This window comes from Leptomonas pyrrhocoris, assembly GCF_001293395.1.
Source record: "Leptomonas pyrrhocoris isolate H10 chromosome Unknown, whole genome shotgun sequence".
In the NCBI taxonomy this organism is placed as follows: Eukaryota; Euglenozoa; class Kinetoplastea; order Trypanosomatida; family Trypanosomatidae; genus Leptomonas; species Leptomonas pyrrhocoris.
This window is the reverse complement of record NW_015438358.1, coordinates 1,999,870-2,016,073: the sequence shown is the minus strand read 5'-3', so window position 1 is coordinate 2,016,073 and position 16,204 is coordinate 1,999,870. Positions and strand designations below refer to the sequence as shown.

Here is a 16,204-nt window from a genome sequence, read left to right as displayed (position 1 = left end):
AATATATATATATATATATATATATATATTGCCGAAACAACACTCTTCAAAAATGAGTTCAACATGCATTGATCTTCACTTCGCAGACCCGCGTTGTCACTGCTTTCTTGCATGAGTGCATGCTGTCAAGGAGTGCCAAATGCCGGCCACGGAGTCCGTATTTGTATCTCGATAACGAGCAGGAATAATCTCCCTCTATTGCTTGGGAGCTAGTGTGTGTGTGCAGCGGTGTGTTGTAGCAAACGTTTGCTCCAAACGACTCCCCCCCCCCCAGTAAACTCCTCCTGTATTCTTCGCTTTCTCTCTTCTTGACACTTCGCTCTTTACTTTCTCATTTCACATACACAACTCCCCCCCCCCCGAAAAAAAAAAACGCTTTATCTCCCTTTTTTTCTACTTGTGTTCTGTCATCAAACCAGCGACGTCAAGCCATTAGCTTTGCGGTTATTTTCTTCTTCTGATTGTTCGGCGAACTCAAGTTGTGTGCGGCATTTTTCGAGCTTTCCGCGCGAATCACTCCGCGTTTACGCTTACCGCGGACGTCACAGATTTCGTTTTGTTTTTTGCGATTTGGGTTGTCTAGCTGTTTTTCAACAGCCGTCAACTCATCTAATTCAGTTGCTTTTGTTGTTTTGGCTGTTTTTGCTAGCGGTGTTTTTTTCTGTTTCCTTCACATCTTCATTGTTGGGACCATTTGAGACGAGCAGAGGGAATACCCTGCGATAACTATTTGTTGCTGTTGTTTAGTTGAAGAATCGTGCTTGTGAGGAAAGTGAAGCCGCTTAGAAAAGTTTAACCCTTCCCTTTTTCCTTTTTGTCTGCAGCGCCTGAGAGCCTTATTTCATTAAGTCTCTTTTGGTGGACCTCACGCGTCATTCCGTGGCGCTTCGTATTCAGTTTTGGATTTGCTGCACCCCCTTTTTTTTCACATCTCTTTCTGCTCTAATTAATCATTAATTGAATCCCTTCTCTAGAGATTTTGTGTGTGTGTGTGCGTTTTGGTTGCTATCCATTCCAGTGGTGGCAACGCCCGGCTGCACTTCTCAACTTCACCGGCTCTCAGCAACAACTTTGCGTGTGCCCCTTCTTTCCGTGGATCTTTCAATATTACATTGTCTTCCATCGGTTGTACTTTTTTTTGTTTTCTGCCGGTATAGAGCTGTGCGAGTGCGTGTGTGTGTGTGCGACGTCCTGCTGATTACCGATCGCAGGCACTTCCTCAATCGTCTTTTGTTTAGTTCTGCTTCCCACTGTGTGAGCCCCACGCTCTAGCGGCGTTTCGGGTTTCATATTGATTTACTTCACTCTCTCTCATGGAGTGAGAAAGAGCCGATCTGTAACGCTCTTTTTCTTTTATTTACTACACGCGGCTCGCATTAAAGTTGTTGAGTCCGCTGAGCAGCACAATCAGCGTGAAAAGGTCCGCGAGGCCCTGCGCCCGCGATAGCTTTTATCGTTGCTGTCACAGTTCTACTCTTGATACATAGAGGAGAAATTTGCGCTTCACATACACGCCGACGTGTTGTTTTCATCATTGAGAGATGCAGCAGCAGCTGTCGAAGCTTGCTGTTTGCGGCCGAGGCCCGCTTCCCCGGCAACGCTTTATGTTCGCTTCTATTTGTTCTCTTCTGCGTCGTCCCTCTGCAACGAAGCTGGCCGCACCCCTTGTGTCGTCGCAGACTCTCCGTGCCTTCCGCAGCGGGGTGGCAGGAGCCCTCGCCACTGGTGCGACTTCCACTGCACAGCGTCACAAAGGCACGTATGGCGCACCCTTGGGGTCACCAGGTTTGCTAACAACGCGAAAGCCGCGGAAGCAGTACAACTACCTCAACACATCACGCCTGATCGAGACACCGAAGAAAATCCCCGTGCATGTGCAACGTGTGCGAGATGACAAAACGCTGGAGCGGCGGCAACACTTCAAAGAAAATCTGCTACGCGACGTGGAGCAGAAGATTCGCTTTTTCCCTCCTCTCGTTAAGAAGCGCGTTTTCTTCCCAATGAGCACGATAAACAACCGCGTTCTTATCTTTCGCGGTCACCGTGATCTTGGCACCCTCCTCGGGACACGCCTTACGTGTCTCGTGATTGAGCAGCTCAAGAAGGCGGAGAATCGTTCATTCCTGCTCGAGAAAATGAAGGAGCTCGAGGTCGAGCCTCCCACCGCGGCAGAGTGGGCGAAGTTCACTGACCCGAAGACGGGAGACATTAACATCGACGTCTTGTACTCCCCCTGGATCGAAAGCCTCTTGTGCTCCTTTGCAAGAATGGAGCGGAAAGCGCATAAGCAGCCACAGAACTTGCGATCCATGGCGGCCTTGCGAGATTACGTGGTGCAGAACTTCGCGAATCCCTCGCTCGTGCCGTCCTTAGAATCGTGGTCGCGTGCGCAGGGCCCAGTGCGCGAGACCGACTTTGTTGGTCGACCCGGCAGCAACGTGGCGAGGCAGGTCCAGTATAAGACGAATGTGCAGCGCATGAGCCAGTGGGGCAAGCAGCAGGCGTTCGACGCCGTCTCCGCCCTTTCACTGGAGGAGCAGTTGACACTAGTGAAGGACGTGGCGCAGAGACGCACGCAGCTCCTGCAGGAGCTCGAGGAGCGGCACCTTTTTGCGACTAAATTCAAACACGTCCTGTTTTCGCTGGATGAGTTGAAGTCCATCATGGGGCCGTGCGAGTTGTTTCACAACGCCTGCGCGCGCAAGTTTGTGATGGAGCACAAGGGCGCCTACTACCCAAAGCACACCCGCGACACGAAGGCCTTTACGCAGCTGCCCAAGGAAGAGAGGGTGCGCCTGTGTGCGTTTGGCTACCGCTTCGAGGCGCAGCCGACAACGGGGCAGAAGCTGTACGTGCGCTGTTGCGTCCGGGACTACGGTCTCCCCTCTTCCGAGGCGTCGCGCCGCTACGGGCGGCTCAGCGACCTTCAACGGGCAGCATTGTGTTTTCCGTTTTACCTCCCCATCGCACCAACGCGCGCCACCGTCGCGTCTTTCAAGCGTTTTTACCGTGATATGTGTGCGCGGTACGGTCTCGCCAACCCCAACGGCCCAGTGCTGGGCAACCGCCTTTTTGAGGCCGCGATGCGCAAGCGCTGGAATGGCCTCTCGATGGAAGAGCGGGCACAGTACGAGGACAGCGACCGCGTTGCGGATGTGTTCCCGCTGATTAAGCCGGCCACAAAGGAGTCGTCGACGTCCAGCACGGAGGCCATGGCGGAGTACTTCACAGAGGATCACCCGCGGACGTCATGCAGCCTGGACGAACTTCTCGCGAGCACCGCCACGAAGAAAGAAGAAGCAGCGGAGGAAGAAGGCGAGGGAAAAGGCTGTGACGAGGAGCCGCTGGTGATGTCTGCGCGCGGGGTATCTGGGTCGTTTGCAGCGTCGCCACGCGGTGCTGCTGCTGTGGCGCGTGCAACGGTGCGTAGAGTCAACGGGCGAGAGGCGGGCTCACGTGCGCATCATGAGCGACTTCGCGTTATTGTGATGTAATGTAGGAGTGCATGAGGTACGCGGTGCCAGCAGAAGGAGAAGCAGAGGGTGCCGCCAGCGACTTGCTACAGGTGGCGTTCATTTTTGTATTGTTCATTTATTCATGGGAGGACCTCTCCTCTTGCCCTTCTCTCGTTTACAGAATCCCCTCCTCACTCCTGAGCGTCTTTTAAGGATTATGGTTAATTATTATTATTGTGTGTTAGTTATTATTATTATATTTGTACAACTACCCGTCTTTCAGTACCCCGTATGCCTTACTTCTCACAAATGAAGAAAAGAAGACCAAACAATAAAAAGCAACACAAAGAATCAAGAAGAGCATCGCACCCCAACCCCCTAAAGAAAGAGAGGAGGGAGAGAAGGAAAAGGCATACACGTATATACGCCGTGACTGTTTCGCTGAAGGTCCAGCGGCGCACGAGCTACCTCGAAAGAGCTACAAGAATGTGTGTGCTTCGACTTGTTCGTGACTCTATCGACTGGGCGTTTGTTCCCCCCCCCCCTTTTCGTCTCTACGCGTCGAGAGGAACTAAGATGTACGAACTACCTAAGCGCTGCTTCTCAAGCTCATTCCATCACACGATTGAATGCGAATTCATTGTGATACTGTCTGCCACTTCAATCTCCTCTTTCTCCCTTTGCTTCTGGCTCGACTAGGAGCGCGTTTCACCCACTCAAATCATCCAGTGAATCTTTGCATGTCATCAGAAAACGTGAAGGGAAGGGATACGAGAAATATCCACCACTTGCATTGCAGTGAATTTTTTATTTTGTGAGCTAGCTGTGCCTTTCATCTAGCTCTACCAAATCTCTACTACACGTTTGTCTGGAAATGAAAACAAGAACAGGAAATCTTTCGTTCGCGTTTCTTCGCCATCAAAAGGGCACTTTTATTTTTTATTTCTGTAAGTACCATTTCGGCTCCTAGCTTCTCTATCGATTTCGCCGCAGTGACGACGAATATCTTCGCGCTACATTCGTGTGCACAGTGACGTGGAGTTTGACGGTGTGTCGGTACTCGTCTTCGCATTTGTCTGCGGGCTGTTTTCTCATCCGCAAAGACACACGTCTTTTGTGACCTCTCAAGGCAAAAAGAATACATATATATATATAGGGAGAGAGGGAGGAGGAAACGCCGACTTTTACTGAAACTGCTCTATAAAGACCTTTTTGTTTCTTGTACTCTATCTCGTCCCAACAGAGGCCCTCTTGTTACTGCCGCGGAGGATTTACTTCACTTCCGCACACCCTCCCATTTTTATTTTTATTTTTGCTTTGCCTCATTCACAAGAACCGCAACAGCAGCGACAACGACGACTCCTTCGACGACGTGGCGTTTTTGTTTTCCTTCCTTTTGTGGTTCGTGTCGTCGTCGTACGTCTTTGCTGACTTTCGTCACATTTTCCCCTCTTTTTTTTGTTTTTGAAGGTTTTGTTGTTATGCACGGCGCGATTATTACTGTTATCATTGTTGACGTTTGCCTACGCATTTCCTACCAAACACAGGTTTACTCGCGCGCGAGAAGGTAAAGGGAAAGGAAGAAGAACACCGCTGCCTTTGGTGAGCAACAACGTACACTAATACTACGGTGGCGTCGCCGTCGACAAACACAGGAGGTTTGCTGTCTTGTCTTGACTTCTCCAGAGTACGTTGGCAGCTATTAGTATTGTTAATATTTTACGCAGCGGTCACATATATTTGCTGTTCGTGTCTTGTGTACCAGTACGAATTGTGGGTGCTGTGTGAACCTGTCATTGCTTCTTCGTAGTTGTTTTCCATTTGAATCCCTGCTTCTTCCCTCGCTATTATTGTTATTATTATCATCATCATTTGTTGTTGGCATTCTTGTCTTCTCACATTGGTGTGCATTTTTGTTTTTCTTTTGACCGCTTCGAAGGAGCCGTCAATGAGTGTGTCGATGAATATGGGTAACTACTCGTCACAGATGCGTACCAATGCAGCGTCTTCGGCAGCAGCAGCGCCGTCCCCGTCTGCCCACAAAGCGGAACGGGGAGAAGTGAAGTCCCACAACGGCACTTCACATGCCTCTACTGCGCCCACGACCATCGCGAGAGCGCCTCCTCCTCGGCTCCCACCCCCTGCGGGGGCGGATCTAACGGAACAGCTGCCCGTATCTGCGGAGTACTTGAAAATGGTGCTCACGGAGTCACTAGAGGCACAGTACCACTGCACCCACGACTGCGCTGCGTCGACGGTGGAGAGCTTTTATCCGGACGAGGCAAAGTGTCGTGCGATGGTTCAGGCCAAGATGAACTTCTCCGTGGTGGAAGTGGTGGGCCTGGTGACCAAACAGCGGGAGTGCTTGGATCAGCTGTGCGCCGACCTCCCTCGCGCTTTTGCGCGCTTCCCTCTCCTGAACGGCTCGATGAAAGATGACGATGATGATGGCGCTGCTGCTGCTACTGCTGCCGTCGATGCGGCGGCCCATCGTCCCCCAATTGACTGGGCAGCGGTGCGCGATGGCCTCTTCGCGGAAGATAAGGCACCGCTGCTGCACCAGCATGCCGAGCTCGCCAATGTTGGCGTGCCGGACGCCCTGCCCGTTCTCGAAAACGCTTACAGAACTTTGGTGACCACGAAAGGCTTCTCCCACCTGCTCGGCTGCTACTCTTCGGGAGATGGCGTGGTGGTGGCGGCCGATTACGTGAACGAGCGTCTGCGCGGCACCCCAGTGCAGGAGCTGGCACGGCGGATGCATTTCGCGCCGGAAGTGGTGGCCGAGCTGAGAGGCGCAGAGGTCAGCTTGCCGACGCCGCTGCACACGCGCGTTAACGCGTTTGGCAACGATCCCGCCACGTCGCACTCGAAGCGGCAGGACAAAGGGAGCTCACAGGCGGCATTGCGCGACGCCGGTCTGGCGTACATCCACAGCTTCGTGACGACCAGCGCGGCGGAGGCGCTCCAGCAGATTTGCGCGGGGAAACTGCGGCTGCCGGTTGTAGTGAAGCCCTCGACCGGCGCCGGGTCGGAGTTCGTCACGCTGTGCTACACGGAACACGACGTCGTCGTGGCGTTTCAGATGGTGGACGGGTTGCGCACCTCACAAGGCACCGATGCCGCAGTGCTCGTTGTGGAGGAGTACATCGAAGGCCCCGAGTACGTGGTGAACACGGTGAGCTACGACGGTGTGGCGGTGGTGACGGATGTGTGGCAGAGCTGGAAGTTCCCGAAGGCGGTCTACACCTCCGGCTTGACCCTCGCGGCGGAGCAAAGCGTGCGTACCGTCGGCCGCGAGGAACGGAAGCGCAATAAGACTGCAATTCTGTACGACAAGCAAACCCTGGTTGCCGATCTCGCGAGTTTGCCACCGGACCATGAAGCACGACGGGTGGCCGCGTACACGTTGAAGTGCCTCGACGCGCTGGAGCTGCGCAACGGCTGCGCGCACTGCGAGCTGCGCGTCGACATGCGAGGCACCGCCGCCCACCATAATCGCCAGGCGCAGCGAACGAACGCTGAATCCGCCGACTCCACTCTCAGCGGCGCTGCCAAGTCTGCCGTCGCAGAGGTGCGAGGGGAGCCGGTGCTGATTGAGCTGAACCCACGCATGCAGGGCGATGCGCCGCGCAGCACCGAGGTGGTCGGCTACGATCAGTTCTCGCTCATGGTGTACATCGCTGAGGCGGTGAACACGTTCGGTGGGGCGACGGCCGTGTCGACGCAGCTGCCCTTTCGTGGTCCGTCGTATTCTTCCGTGTGCGGTGACATTCCGTGGCCACCGGTGCCGCGTCTCTACCACGCCCTCGACTCTTCTCCACCTTGCACGACGGTGCTATTCCTCGTGGCGAACAACGACTGCATCTTGAACGGCCTGGCGCTCCCGCGCTTAACGGCGTTGCCGTCGTTTGTGCGATTTACGCGGATTGTCTTCAAGCCGAATTTGCCCGGCTACGTTACGCCGCTGCGGCAAACGGTGGACCTCTTCTCAAGCCCGTCCGCGTGTGTCATGCGGGGATCGCCGGAGCAGGTGGAAGCGGACTGCAGCGTCATCCGCGCGATGGAGGAGGCGGCCGTCGCACCGCTCACACGGAGTATGCTGCAAGACGCCGTGTCAAAGACGCATATGATGCGCGTCGTGCGCTCCGCGCTGCAGCAGGCGGAGCGTAACTTGGAGTTCCTTTTCGAGGCAGACGCAAATCAAACACTATCGCGCTCGTCCTTCTCAGACGCTGCAGAGATAGCGCAGGTGCCGGACCCACACGTGAGCATCCCAGAGGTGCAGCGGTGTCGTGACAAGCTGATGGCTGATGTCGCGGAGCTGAAGGAGCATGTCGATCACCTGCGCACCGCCATCAAGACCGAGTTGCACAATCAGTCACCGCCGCCGCTCTACATTCCTTACGACATTTTTGATGTGATGAAGAATGCGGATGTGGCCTCCCTGCTGTCGCTGCATTAGGGCACATACGGCCCGCTCTTTTTGATTCTTCTTCCTCTGTTCCTCCCATGTATTGCGTCTGTTGGAAGTTTTGGTCGCGCTGCTTTGTGGGCGAGTGACTACTTACAAGCTGAAAAGCAAGAATGGAGGGGCGTCGGCGGCATAGTGCGTCCTCCGACCCTGCAAATGCGCTTCATGAAAACAATCTTATTGTTATTATTTTTGTTTTACCGCGACTGCTTGACTGATGTGGTTTGTTTCTTCCTCCTCTGATTGCTGTGTTCTCGCCACGTTATTCGGTTGCCTCTGTGTCGATCATTACAAAAGAATGGCAGCAACAAAATTCAGGATTTCTGCCGCTGAATTGCCTTGGGAGAAATTTACCGTAGCTTTTCTTTTTTCTTTTCTTCTACTTTCAAGAGTTCCACTTTATTGAAGTCATGGTTTCTTCCGTAGTGCCACGCCACGCCACTCAAGGCGACAGGCACTGAATTCACTTCTCATGCGAAAACGAAACGACAACAGCAGGTTTTCCAATTACTGTAACACGTAGAAGTCGTGGGGAAAAAACATCAACAGCGTAAGTGACGCGAAACGGTGTGTTGCATTTGGTGAGGCCAGATGGTGATCTTCACCCTGCACACTCGTCTCGAATCGCGTTTTGGGGCTGTCGCAGCGTCACGCAGCCGCACTGTGTAGTCCACCTCCGAAAAAGGAGTTGAAAGAAGAGACTCTTTCGTTTTGCCCCTTTTTTTCCTTCCTCCATCTTGCTTTTTTTTTTTGCAGTCCGACACGCATCAACCTTGCTGCGAACAATTACAGGCGTACTTTTCTCCTTCACCTACGCCACAAGGTTGGCGTCCATGATAAGGTGAAGGATACGATAGCATCTTTATGGGTTTGTTTGTTTTTTTACTTCTTTTCCTGTTCACTACGCACGAGTACGTTAATCTCCAGTTAAGAAGCCTTTTTCATCGCGCTTCTCCCGTCGCTGAAAGATCCATCGCATTGTGAACTCCCCTTGTGTAGCTCACACGTCTGAAGACAGAAAAGAAACTCAACTTGGTGTGTGTGTGTTCTGACATCAGCTACTCATCCATCTTACGATCGCGCATGGTCTTTTTTTTTGTCTTTTTAAAGCCGAACATTTATCGAAGAAGATCGAAGCGTGTAGATGCCGCGTCGTGTTACTACTGTCGTCGTCTGCGGCCCATCCGGTGTGGGAAAGACAACGATTGGTCAGCTTCTCGCGGCCGAATTCCACTGCCCGTTCGCGGAAGGCGACGACTATCACAGCGCTGAAAATGTGGAAAAGATGCGGGCGGGTCTCCCGCTGACAGACGAGGACCGTGCGCCGTGGCTGCACCGACTGTTTAATGAAGTCGTGGCGCCAAACAACGGCAAAGACGGGGTGGCCGTCGTACTGGCGTGCTCGGCCCTGCGACGCTGCTACCGCGACCTCCTGCGCGGCGCTGACCGCTGCCACTCTGCTGCGGAGAGTGCAAAGCAACTGGCGGAGACGGAGGTGTTTTTCCTGCTCTTAAGCGGGGACGCGAGCGTCGTGGCGGCGCGGCTGGCGGCCCGCAAAGGGCACTACATGCCCCCCTCCTTGCTGGGCTCACAGCTGGCTACGTTGGAGGCGTTGGCGCCAGACGAGCTCGGTGCCACGGCTAACTTTTCCGACCCGCCGTCGGTCATTGCGATGAAGGCGGCGGAACTGGTGCGTGTGGCGATTGCGCCGTCATACTTGTAAGGCTCGTCTTCTTCCCACGAAAGACGCGAAGGCGCACACACGCACACGTGGTGGCATGCGATCAGTTGTGTTCCACTGCGTATAGTCTGTGTTGTACCGCCTCACCGGCCGCGCTTTTGCATAAGTGAAGCGTTGCACTCCTGTGAACATCACTGCACATCAAAAGAAAATGTGTACCAAACCGGTAGACGTAAAAGCAAAGGGAAATGACAAAGTAGTACTGTTGTCTTTTCATGTTGGGGTAGCGTTCAAGCTGCTATGTGACATGATTTTTCACGATACGTTAAAAAGATTTATTTGCGAGTCAGCGGTTGTGGTTTTCTTCTTCGTAAAGAGCCACAGCTACAGAAAGTAGGAGGCTACGGTACGTACTGGAATAAATGTATCTATGCAGGCCAGAAGCTATTTGAGATCTCCATTGCCATTTTTCCTGATCGCTCGTTTGCATCTCTTTAGTTTTATATATTTTTTCTGTCTTCTCTCGTATCTGATCGAACTCTGCTTGCGGAACGTATTTTTTTTCTTTCGTTTCTTGTTGATGACTGCTTTGCTGCGGCACTGCGCCCAATGAGAGAAAACATACCTGCACACTAAGGCGGTGTTTGCTGGGTTGACTTCGGGAGCTCAAATCACGTTGTTGCATACAATCGGGTTACCTCACCCCTTTTCTCCGCTCTCCATCATAGAAGCTAGCAAAAATAAATTTGTTCGAATTTGTTCAAATTTCGCGTTTTGGCATCACTCGACGCTACTTTTGCCTTTAATCTGTTTTCGCTTTTTTCTCTTTCCTCAGACATTCGTATTCCTGTAATCTGTGTTGGGTGGTGGAGTCGGTGTTCAACGTTCGCTTAGCGCAATGGCCACAAAGAAGGAGTTCTACGTCGACTTCGAGGTGAAGTTCGGCAAAACGATCATCTCGGTTGAGATGCCCGCCTCAGCCAGTGTGCACGACCTCAAAAAAAAACTGGAAGAGCAGACGCACGTCAGCGCCGAGAAGCAGCGACTGCTGCTGAACCTCCCGGTCATGAAGGAGAAGCACCGCGACCCGCCGCACGACACGTTGCTGCGTCACCTCTTCCCTGCCGCCCTCGTGGAGCGCTGCGAGCAGCATGAGGGCCACATCGCGCAGCACCTCAAGGTGAGTTCGATGTTGCTGGGTAGCGCGGAGGGGGCCCCGACGGTGAACGTGGCGGCAACGACGGAGATCTCGCGACTGGTGGCGACAACAGTGGAGCACGACGGCAAGTGGTACCGCTGCTCCTACTCGAGGGGCTACTTGCGCCAGACCGCCTACGTGTGCCGCACGTGCATCAACGCGGGACGCGCCGATCCGCAGCACGCCCTGTGTCTCGCGTGCGCGGAGTTCTGCCACGGCGACCACGAGGTGGAGGAATGGGGGGTGCGTCACTACATGCGGTGCGACTGTTGCACCGAGAAGTGCTGGCGATCCCCGACGGCACTGGCAGGCGGCGGTGGCCACAGCACCAGCAGTCCCGAAAAGGCGGCGGAGAATGGAGTCACAACCACAGCCGATAGCGCCGACGCGGCTGCAACGAACGCAGCGGAGGTGCACGCCGTGCACACGCGCGACATCGAGCAGCGCACGATGCGGAAACGCCCTCGCTCCACCAGCCCGCTGACGCCGAAGCGCTCTCGCGGAAATTCGCCGATGAGTGGGATTCGCATGACCACGATTCCTCCGGCGGAGATGCCTGAGTTAGACCTTCAGCCGACCTCCACTGCCTCCACCGCGAGGTCGTCACACGGACCTGCGGGGGAGGCCAGCTGCACTGTCGTTGGGCTTTCAGTTCAGTCTGCAGCACCGACGGATGCGTTTCCCTCTGCCCCGCAGCGGGCACTCACCGATGCCGTGAACACCACACCAGACAAGAAGAGCGCCACAGAGGGTATCAGCGACGTCAGCGGTGCGATCGCCGACTCTCCGCCACCGTTGCCGCCATTGAGCCGCTGCGCCTTCGTCATCGACAGCAAGACGAATCGCGCCCCCGTCGAGTCGATCTTGCCGACCAACCATCACAACCGCTACCCACGTGACCCGCTGAACTGGTGCTACTGCAAGATGCTGCACCCCAGCGACGATCCGGAGTGCGGCGGCATCGCGTGTTTGCTGTGCGCGAGCTGTTTCTGGAGCACGCACATTACGAAGCTCTTCACCGGGCAGTACCGGCGGATGCCGTGCTACGGCGATGTGCTGGTGGGTGATACCGTGGCCTTTAAGTGCAACACATGCAGAACATACGTGTGTACGCCGTGCCGGTATCGCTGTCACAAGGACCACGACATCGCCCCCTGCAGCGTCATTCCCTCGGCGGAGGATGGCACCGACAACGGCGCCATCGCCGGGGCTAATTTCAGCTGCGGGTGCCGCGGGCTCTGCGCGATTGCCGAGACGGTGCCGGAGGAGCTTATCGACGACCCGTCCACCTACACGCTCATCTCCGACGCGGACGCGATGGAGCTGATCAACAACGATGTTTTCACCGGTTTCCTCTGCGCGCACTGCATGCAGGAGCACCCCTGGCTCGTCACGGAGGACCCGCTGAAGTGCTATCACGGCGATCTGCCCGCACCGGTGCAGACGAGAAAGCCAGTGCTGGGCTGCGGCACGAAGGCGTCGTCGCCAACCCGGACGATAGACAACGACGACACCGACACATTCCCATATCACGGGATGCTGATGCCGGTGAACTCTTTCACACCGGACATGACCTGCGGCTGTGCGCCGTGCCGCGCCGCCTACGAGAAATTCGCCCCCCGCGCGCTGGAGGACGCGGCAGAGATGATTATGGAGCTGCACGACCGCTGCGACAACTGCGGCGCGTCCGTGAAGGACCAGCAGGCGTTTATGTGCCGAACCTGCGAGATGAACATGGACGACACATTTTTCCTCTGCAAAGACTGCAACGCTCTGCGGCAGATGCTGGTGGCGAACTGCAATCGGGTGCAGTCGGCGCCGGGTCCGTCGGCTGCGGTCGGCGATGTGCTGCGCGACACTGCGGAGGCGGAAAATGCGACCTCACGCCCGCAAGCGACTGCCGCGTCGCAGGAGGTCGTCTCTGCGGAGGTGGAGGCCACACAAGACGGTCACGAAGCGGCCTCCAACGCAGACGGATACACACACGATCTATCACACGAGTTTATCGAGGACACCTTCGAGGACCTCTACGCACTGTGCGAGATGCAGATGCTGCGGACCATGGACCCGGAGATGCGTGAGTACGTAACGTCTAACTGGACCCAAGAGGCGACCCAGGCTGAGGTGGCCAACACGCTTTCAAAGACGTTGGGTCAAATACCCCTCCAGTTCAACGACGAGGAGTTGCGGGAGATGGCGAGCCTCAACCAACGCAGGAAGCAATCACAAAACAAGCAGCAGTAATTCCCCAAGAAGATAGAGACTTTTCGCTGTTCTCCCAGAGTTCCTTAAAGTTCAAGCTTTGATGCGCGGAGATCTGCAGCACATCGCGAAGAAGGGCGGGGCTTTTCTTTTTGTTGTTGTTTGCAACACTGGATTATAATAATCGTCGGAGACTGCGGTCTTTGACAGTATAAGTTTGGATGTTCTAGTATTCGAAGTGATCACGTCACGTACGGGAAAGAAGCGCAACTCTACGATATCCACTGTGGGCCACGTTGTGAGTCGCGTTGCACGGCTTCTGATCAGAAGAGAGGTGGAAAGCAGAGAAAAAGAAGGAAAGATGCAGAATTGGGCTGCCGCCGTACCTTCCGTTTGTCTCGTGCTGATGTTGAGGATTCCTTCGCTGGCGGTTGTGTTGTACACGCACGTGGTTGTCCGTGTCTCCATTGTACCAACTGCCGATCTTCGAACCGGAAAACGAGATCCAACCGTGACGTACCCTCCAACATATCTGAAGTGTGGAGTTTTCTGAAAGAAAAAAAAACCACACAACAACAAAGAAAACACAATGCAAATGCTGTAGTGTCATATCGGTGCTCCGTCTGTGCAACCGCGATGTCTTGTTGTCACGCCTCTCACGAACCTCATCGCGCTCCTCCTTCCTGGTGCTTGGTTTTCCTCTGGTATTTTCTGCTGATGTCATTTCGTTGTTTTTCGCGTAAAACGTAGTCTTCACAGCCGCTTTGATTTCTACACGTCCTCACATTTTCAACGAACATTTTTTTCTGCTCTGATGACGGAGCACGACGACACACCCCGGCTGGAGCTGGAGACGGTTTTGGGCTACAGCGGCAACATTCCTGGTAGCTTGATCGCCCATCCAGACCAGCGCCACCTGCTGTACGCCCTCGGCGCGTGCATCGTGATTCGCGACGTGGACGACGCGCACGGCTCTGAGTTTTTCTACGGACACAACGACAAGATCAGCTGCCTCGCCGTAAGCCGTTCCGGCCGCTACGTCGCCTCGGGACAGGTCACCCACCCCGGATTCCAGGCAGATGTCTGTATCTTCGATTTTGCGGAGCGACGCTTAATTCACCGCATGCTGCTGCACAAGGTGAAGGTCCAGGCACTCGCCTTCTCGACGGATGAGAAGTTTCTCGCCTCCGTCGGCGGACCGGATGACAACACCGTTGTCCTATGGGACGTGGAGACGGGCCGGCCACTTTGCGGAGCCCCGGCGCACCACACCGAAACGAAAGCCGTCGCGTTCTTCAACAACAACTCGGAGAAGCTGATCACCGGCGGCGTCGGTTCGCTGCGTGTGTGGACGGTAGACCTCGAGAGCCACAAGATGAGCGCGGTGGACATTAACATGGGCAACATGCGGCGCAGCGTAGAGACGATCGCGGTGGAGAAAACAGACAAGTACGCCTACTGCGGCACTACCTCCGGTGACGTGATCTGCGTGCAGCTGCAGGAGTCGAACGTTTTCAAGATGCAGGGCCCACAGAAGAAGCTGTCCGGCGGCATCCTCTCGACTATCTTGACACCGTCTGGTGATGTGCTGGTGGGCAGCGGCGCCGGTGAACTGCAGCTGCTGTCGAAGATTAATCTCACGGTGCAGAACCGCGCCACAGTAAACGGCGGCGTGACGGGGCTGGCGGTGGTGGGGGACGACTACTACATCGGCACGCAGACGAGCAACATGTACTTCGTGAATGGCGGCAACTTCATGACGCGGCTGCGTCTGACGTGCCACAACGAGGCTGTCCAGGACGTTGTCTTCCCGACCGGGTTTAGCGCGGTCTTCGCCACTTGCTGCGGGACGGACATCCGTGTCTGGAACGCGAACTCGTGCACGGAGCTGATACGGATTGAGATCCCCGACCGCACGTGCAACTGCCTGCAGTTCAGCCGCGACGGCTCCCTCATCATTTCCGGCTGGAACGACGGCCGGCTCCGCGCCTTCGGTCCGCAGTCCGGCAAACTCGTCTTCTCCGTGGCGGACGCGCACAAGGTGGAGCAGGGCAGCCGCAGCCACAAAGTCGGTGGCCGCGTCGGTGTCACGGCGGTGTGCGCTGACAACGGTGGGGAGCGCCTCGTCACTGGCGGCTCCGACGGCCTCGTGCGGGTGTGGGCGGTTGTCGGGACGATGTGCTCGCTGGTCGCCTCCATGAAGGAGCATAAGGCGGCGGTGAACGCGATCGCCATATCGCACGACGACACCGAGTGTGTGACGGCGAGCGATGACGGCAGTTGCATTGTCTGGGACCTCATCCGCCACCTCCGGCGCAATATCGTGTACCGCCAGACCTACTTCCGCGCGGTGGAGTACTACGTGGATGAGAGTCAGCTACTGGCCTGTGGCAGTGACAAGTGCATCACCTACTGGGATTCGGTGGACTGCCACGCCATTCGCGAGGTGCCGGGCAGTCGCACTGCCGAGCTGAACTCGCTGTCCCTCTCACCGGACGGCCGCTTCTTCGTGACGGGCGGTAACGACCGCATTGTGAAGGTGTGGGACTACGACCGTGGAGAGTGCATCGCAGTTGGTGTGGCGCACAGCTGCAGCATCACGAAGGTGCGCGTCTCGCCGGACGGCAAGAAGATTGTGTCGGTTGGCGATGAGGGTGCCGTGATGGTGTGGAACGTAGGGGAACTGAACGTTGAGGCTTTGTAGTTTTTTTCCCCCTTCTTTTACATTATTACTGCCGACGCAGCGCTGCTGCTTCTCTTTAAAAAAAGGAAGAACTTCTTTGTTTAACACCAATACTTCTTTGTGTCTATTGTCGGGTTTTACTCTTGTGATGTGGATTTAACAGGCACTGCAGGATACGACGTCGATTAGAAACAAAAAAAACATACCCTTTTTGATCTCTTGTTTTTCCATTTGAGGACGTTACGGAGGGAAAGCAACGAAGTGTTTGCCGTTTGACGTGTTGCGGTGCGGAACGTGATGACCAACGTCAAGTTATTTTCCCTTTTCTTGCTGTGTGTCTTTCCCCCTGTTTTCGTTGGGTTTGTTGTAGTGTGTGCTGGTGAACTGTACCTTTTTGTTTTGTTCCCTTCGCTCCCCACCTGTCACTCCTGACAGATAGAAGACTTACAGAAGACTTTGTTCTTTTCCTTCAGTTTTCTTTTATGTATGCTTCCGTTAAAAAACAAACGTTCTG

General features: G+C 54.9%; 5 protein-coding genes across 5 annotated transcripts; all 5 read left to right on the top strand.

The window, feature by feature from the left end:
- Nucleotides 1-418: 418 nt before the first annotated feature.
- On the top strand, nt 419-3,494 carry ABB37_01721 (hypothetical protein; the record flags this gene model as incomplete). The annotated part of the gene is made up of 1 exon (XM_015798331.1): nt 419-3,494. The coding sequence occupies exon 1, from the start codon at nt 1,605-1,607 to the stop codon at nt 3,492-3,494; it is 1,890 nt and encodes a 629-aa protein (XP_015663851.1). The 5' UTR covers nt 419-1,604.
- A 659-nt stretch (nt 3,495-4,153) lies between these two features.
- Nucleotides 4,154-7,917, top strand: ABB37_01720 (hypothetical protein; the record flags this gene model as incomplete). The annotated part of the gene is made up of 1 exon (XM_015798330.1): nt 4,154-7,917. The coding sequence occupies exon 1, from the start codon at nt 5,422-5,424 to the stop codon at nt 7,915-7,917; it is 2,496 nt and encodes an 831-aa protein (XP_015663850.1). The 5' UTR covers nt 4,154-5,421.
- Nucleotides 7,918-8,681: 764 nt separating this feature from the next.
- ABB37_01719 (hypothetical protein) lies at nt 8,682-9,649 on the top strand (the record flags this gene model as incomplete). The annotated part of the gene is made up of 1 exon (XM_015798329.1): nt 8,682-9,649. The coding sequence occupies exon 1, from the start codon at nt 9,071-9,073 to the stop codon at nt 9,647-9,649; it is 579 nt and encodes a 192-aa protein (XP_015663849.1). The 5' UTR covers nt 8,682-9,070.
- A 455-nt stretch (nt 9,650-10,104) lies between these two features.
- ABB37_01718 (hypothetical protein) lies at nt 10,105-13,049 on the top strand (the record flags this gene model as incomplete). Its single annotated transcript, XM_015798328.1, has 1 exon — nt 10,105-13,049. Exon 1 carries the CDS (start codon nt 10,506-10,508, stop codon nt 13,047-13,049), a length of 2,544 nt encoding a protein of 847 aa, XP_015663848.1. The 5' UTR covers nt 10,105-10,505.
- Nucleotides 13,050-13,756: 707 nt separating this feature from the next.
- ABB37_01717 (hypothetical protein) lies at nt 13,757-15,711 on the top strand (the record flags this gene model as incomplete). Its single annotated transcript, XM_015798327.1, has 1 exon — nt 13,757-15,711. The coding sequence occupies exon 1, from the start codon at nt 13,822-13,824 to the stop codon at nt 15,709-15,711; it is 1,890 nt and encodes a 629-aa protein (XP_015663847.1). The 5' UTR covers nt 13,757-13,821.
- Nucleotides 15,712-16,204: the final 493 nt, after the last annotated feature.